Genomic DNA, 6,068 nt, shown 5'->3' on the forward strand with positions numbered 1-6,068 from the left:
TATCTCTTCTGGAACATGCATTAATGTGTAGTACACGAGTATGACACTTAAATTATATAACCGTGCAATACTGTCTCGTACAGACGATGTAAGACATAATGAGTCCATACTTACATGTCAAATCAGTTACCCCCTCCAATCCATATTACTTGTCGATCAAACAGATGTATCACTGAAATACGTCTAGATAAATCTATTTGAGCGACAAGTAATATAGATCGATAGGAGTAATAAACATGCATTCTAGTGGTATCTGCAGGTTGAAAACGTTGGCAGTCTGAGAAGTTGAATGTATATGTGCCTAGAACTCATTTAGATGAGATATAATTTGGTCTCATTCACCTTGAAAACAAAAATAGGTACAACCCACGTCAGGACACACGCATCTTATAACATCACATCCAATGGCTATAAAAGGTGAATGAGACCAAACTATATCTCATCTAGATGAGTTCTAGCAAAACTGTTTTAAAATGTTAAACTCCAGCAAGGAGAGAAAAGAGAAGCCTTGTACTGACCGCCGAGATCGATCACATGCAGAGATATCGATACACACACCACACAAACAAAAGAAAACACTAGTATATAAATCAATGGGGAGAAACCTAGACGAGAAGAGGTGAAAAACAGCAACACTCTGGAGAAGATATTATGACCCAAAACTAGTAGCTAAGCTAGCTAGTTGAACGGTATTACTGTCATCAACTATGGGATACTGTGGTGCATGTACGTTGTGTTTTACTGTTGTTTCCTTCCGTTTCGTTTCGTTTCGTTCCGTTCCGTTTTGCACATCAGCTGATAGATAGATCATCACGTCCGTACGTACGTGGATGTTAATTAGCCTAGATGGACCTGTTCTCTAGGATCGCCGAGAGGCTGGTGGTGCGCTGCCGCTTGAGCCCGCCGCTGGCGGAGCCCCCGGAGTCCTCGGCACCGGACGACGACGACGTGCGCTCCATGACCGCCCTGAGCGCCTCCTGGATGGACGCGACGGCGTGCTGCGGTGACATGGGCGCCTGCATCCCGCCGTCCTCGTCCTGCTGGTCCCCGTCGCACGCGATGCTGTCGTCCTCGGTGACGACGAGCACGTTCTTGACGCGGCCGCCGAGGGTGGTGATCTCGGCCTTGAGCGCGCGCAGGCGGAGCGCCTTGAGCGCGCGGATGAGGTCCGGCAGGAGGTCGGGGCGGTCGTCGCAGCAGAGCGAGGCGCGCACGAGGAGGCGGCCGTCCTCGTCGCTGGAGGCGTCGACAGTGAGCTCGTCGGCCTCGGTTGGGAGCGGGCACGCCTCCTCCCGGATCTCCGACGTCTGCCGCTTGAGCTCCTTGACGTGCTGGATCACCTCCGCCAGCAGTGATGCCTTGTCCGTCTGCGCACCAAACATTCATGCATGCATGGAGTAAATCACAAGGAAAGTGGACGCACGCACGCACGCGCGCACGGCGGCGGGCGAGCTGCCAGTAGTTGATTAGTACTAGTTAAAAAAACAGCTCGCTAGCTACCATGCATGATGGGAGGAGGATGATGCATGCAAGGGGTAGGCTGGGGGGAATGATGGATGGGGCGTACGCATGCAGGGGAAAAGGAGGGCTTCGTGCCGTGGAATGCATGTCTCCTAGCCGACGAGCGTGGGACTCACTCGACGTCTCCCCCTCCACTCTCCTCCTACCAGGAGCGAGGGGAGCACAAGCATAACAGCGCGCGCGTAATCAATACACAAAAAATGGCTAGTGCATGGCTCGCCTGCCCTGCCCTGCCTGCTGGTGGTGGTGCTCGCATGCACGCTTCCACAAGCGATCTGTGTTTCTTCCTTTTGGGGTTTAGTGGGGCACCAAACCATCGATCACCACTCTGCACCCGCATTCTTTATGCTTGTTCCGTTATCACGCCCGTGGTCAAATCCTTCTTAGCTAGCCGGTGCAGTGCTCCTGGGGCGGGGCTTATACGTGCAGCATGCACTAGCCGGAGGATGCGTGCGTGTTATCCATGGATTACGGGCTAGTAGTAGGAGTATGTCATGTCATTATAAGCATCCAGAAACCAAAAAACTTTTGAACCAAACACTACTAGAACAGTCATCAGATCAGTAACAACGCATTGCATTGCTGCCTTTTGACCGTAAAGACTTTGAGGTGCAAATCTAAAACCGACTCGCTCCATGCTACTATTAATCATACTCAGTTGCATAGGATAACTCGTATGGTTTGGAAGAGTACTCGCTCCGGTAAAGATGAAAGAGTACTGTTAATCATACTCAGTTGCATAGGATAACTCGTATGGTTTGGAAGAGCTAGCTAGCTAGCTAAAAGGTATGTAGAAGGATCTGGGGCTAGAATTCTTGGGAGTAGGGCGGTAACCAGCAGGATCTCGAGACAGTCAGCTTTTCTCATCTTTGCTGCCGGCGCTCTGTGAGTGTGTGTACCTGACACGAGCTCTCGCGCTTGTCTCTCCTCGGAGAGGCCATCGCCCAGCAGTAACTCTCGAGTCGCAAGCTTTTTGTTTCCTTCCTGGTCTCTCTTTTCCGCGTCAACTAGGCGGCTCACCTCCCTCCCCTTGTCTCCTAGTAGCTCACTCCTTACCATAGAATATGCTGAAATGGAATGGCCGGGGAGCCAGCCAGCAATGGAGTGTTGGAGTTCGCGCGCATGCACACACATGTTTTGGGTTCGCTATATGCAGTGCACTGTGCAGAAAGAATTGCAGATATGCATGCTAGAGTTGGAGATATGCATTGCATGCATGAATTTATATGTGGTGCACTATTATGCAGCCAGAGCCAGTACCTTGGTTGTGTTGGGGAGGAGGCTGCGGAGGCGGGCCAGGTGCGAGTTGATGCGCTCGCGGCGGCGACGCTCGGCCTCGCTGTGGCTCTTGGACGCGGCCAGCGCCTTGGCGTCCATGATCTCCTGCGCGGTCATCCGGCCGAAGTCGCCGAACGGCGACGCCCCGAAGGGCGGCGGCATCATCATCCCGTGGACGGGGGAGCCGTGGTGCCCCATGTAGAGCCCGGCGCCGAAGCCGAGCGGGTCGGACGAGGACGACGCGCCGCCCGAGTGGTCGTAGGCGAACTGGAGCGCGCGCCGGGCGTAGAAGTCGGCTAAGAAGGGCGGCGGAGGAGGAGGCTGCGGAGGCAGCGGCGGCAGCAACGGGAAGAAGGGGCCCTGGCCGCCGATGCCTATGTTGTGGTGGTGGTGGATCGCGCCGTGGAGTGGCTCCTGCGGCGACAGCGACGGGGCCGGCGGCGGCCAGCACATGATCGGGGGCGGGCCCATGGTCGCACTCACGCTCCCCACGCTACTGCTCGCTTCAAACACCATGCCCCCTCCACCTTCTTGGCAGCCACCCAATTCTTGATCCACCAGCCCACTCGTGGCGCCACCGCAAGCCCTGGCGTGGTGCTCGAGCTCCTCCTCCTCTTCGTCCAGTAGCACCCCCACCTCTTCGCGGCGGTGGCGGCGGCGATCTCCGTGAGCACCCATCGACCGATCGATCGATCCGGAGGAGCTGGCAGCACGATCGAAGCCGTTTGTGCGGGATCGATCTAGTTCTGGTTCTAGTCTAGCTATGGTGGTGTGGTGTAAGTTTGCGTGGGCGATCGAGTGAGATGGATGCTTCTGCTGGTGTGTCTAGGGCTAGCTTTTGTATAGGGTGTGGCATGTGGCAGCATGATTCGCCTTTCGGCCTTTTTGTCTTTCCCTTATGATCTTGCCCGAGCTCGCAAGAATTATGGCCACCTCCTCCTCCCCCTGATTCCTCTCTCCCTCTCTCTCACACACACAGAGAGGGAGGAGAGAGGAAGAGAAAAGGCTCCGGCCGGCTGGCCGCGGTCTCTAGACCTGACCTGACCTGACCTGGTAGTGTAACTTGGCTGCTACGCCTTTCGATGGCCTTGTGGGGGCAAAGGCTAGTAGGGTAACATAATAACTAGGCCGGAGTAATGGAGACAGGAGGAGAAAGGGGGCCGTGGGGTGTGGAAATGGAGCTGATCGACACCAGGCAAAAAGAGAGCAGGGAAAGAGGAGGGCAAAAGATTGCATGGAAGGAGAGCGGGACGACATAGGAGAGTAGTAGTAGTATACCTTTGTACGTATGTGCCATGCGTATGTGTATGGGTCGGTCAAGGCCCATGTTCTGCAGCACCCCCTTCACTTTACCAATCCACGCCTCCTCCCGCCCGCCTCCCCGAGAGACACAATCATTGTGTGTGTGTCTTGGAATACACTCCTCCCCTTCCTCTCTCTCTCTCTGGTGCCGCAGCGATTAGCACTTGTATAGTTGTATACACTAGCTAGTGCAGTAATCAATCTTGTTAGTGCTACTGTACTCAGACCAGGGCCGCGTGGGCGCAGGATTGAAGCGAACAGAGAATCCACGCGCCAACAGCCGCAGGCTAATGCACCACTCATCTCATCTCCGCAGCTAGCAACTATGGTTATCGAGTTCAAATCTTAGCCCATGATTAAAGAGAGGAGGCCATAGCCAGGAGGACTGGACTGGACTGGACCGGACCGGAGGATGAGGAGACGGAATGAGATCCCCGGGCCGGCCGGCGCCATGATGCGCACCAGGCCCCTGCGTCGACGACACGATGATGTCGCTCGCTGGGCTGGCTGCTGCTGCTGCTGCTGGGGGTTAGTAATTCTCGGCGCGGAACGAGGCAACCCGACAAGCGGTGCGGCTTCCTACCCCCTGATGCCGCATTCCTCCCCTCCCCTTCCCGTCCGTCCACGCAGGCGCAGGCCGGCCGGTGGCGTATACGTAGTACGTCGGCATGCACAGTGCGGCAGTGCAGGGAGCGGCCGGAGGAAGGCATCAGAGATCGCGGCCAAAAGCCATCCATCTGCGCTGCGGCAGCTCGTGGCCTCGGGCGACGTGCGTCATGCAACGTGATCGATCGGCCGGTCGACTACGCGCGCGCGGGGGCTCTCCAGTAGAGTAGGATCAGTGGAATAAATCGATCGAGGAACTAGTGCCGGTCCAGGCAAGAACGGCCGACGTGAGCTCATCATGCCATGGCTCCGCCGCATTTATTCATTCCTCGTTTGAGCCCCGGCCTCTCGCTTCTGTCTATGCGCGCTTCCCGCTTTGCTAGCCAGTACTGGCGCTGCACTGCCCAGCCTGCGTGTATTTATGTTTCGCGTGTGTGTCGTCACGAAGAAGATCCACCCAGCCATGGACGGACCACTGTACGACGTATAGCAACTTTGTTTATTTATACTCCCGGGTCATCTATTTTCGAACGGAGGGAGTACTCCCTCCGTCCGAGTGTATTTCCAACTTTGTTGGAAAGTCAAACCTTTTTATGTTTGACCGTCTTTATATAATAATACAAAAATATTTATGTCATCAAATTAGTAGCATTAGATTCATGATAAAATATATTTTCATCATATATGTATTTGGTTTCATAAAAATTGACATATTTTTATACAAACTCGGTCAAACTTCAAAATAGTCTAACCCTCCAACAAAGTTGGAAGTACACTCTTTAAAGGACGGAGGGAGTATATAGCAGTATATATAATGTGTGTGTATGTATAGCTAGTTTCGCCTCCTCCCTGTTTTCCTTTCCGCGCGGAAAACGGGAGGTGTCAATAGCCAAGTAGAAGTTTCACTCATGATGCATGCTAGCTAGCTCCGACTTGGCTTAATTATCTATTGCAACTTGATGATTATTAGTAGACGAAAAAGTTGACAAATGGGTGGGAGGTCCCTCCCTCCCTCCCCCGCCGCCACCCGCGAGGCGCCGGGAGGGCCCCAAAATCTCCGCCGCCGAGCTCCCCTCTGCCTCCCCCCTCCTCCCTCGCCGGCCCCAAAGGGCGCGGCCGGGCGAAGCCCGGGCGTCGCCGGCGGCGGCGGGCCCCTTCGTCCCCCTCTCGTGGAGTTTGGCGCGGGCCAGATCCCGCGGCTGGCCGCGGCGCTGGATGCCGGGTGCGGCGGCGCCCCGGAGCAGGCCAGCGATGGTGGTGTTCAACGGGCAGCGGGCGGCATGGTGGTGGTGCGGGACGGTGCTCGCGTTGGCGGCGGTGCTTCCGGCAGCGCTTCGGCGTCGCGTCCGGCGCCGCGGGTC

At 55.5% G+C, this 6,068-nt stretch overlaps 1 protein-coding gene across 1 annotated transcript; it reads right to left on the minus strand.

Moving 5' to 3' along the window:
• Window positions 1-508: 508 nt before the first annotated feature.
• LOC123097995 (transcription factor bHLH30) lies at window positions 509-3,539 on the minus strand (the record flags this gene model as incomplete). The annotated part of the gene is given in 2 exon segments (XM_044519862.1): window positions 509-1,367; window positions 2,782-3,539. Coding segments are annotated over 2 exon segments (1,221 nt in total). The 3' UTR covers window positions 509-842.
• Between the last annotated feature and the right edge of the window lie 2,529 nt (window positions 3,540-6,068).

This window comes from Triticum aestivum, chromosome 4D (genome assembly GCF_018294505.1).
Source record: "Triticum aestivum cultivar Chinese Spring chromosome 4D, IWGSC CS RefSeq v2.1, whole genome shotgun sequence".
NCBI classification, from domain to species: domain Eukaryota; kingdom Viridiplantae; phylum Streptophyta; class Magnoliopsida; order Poales; family Poaceae; genus Triticum; species Triticum aestivum.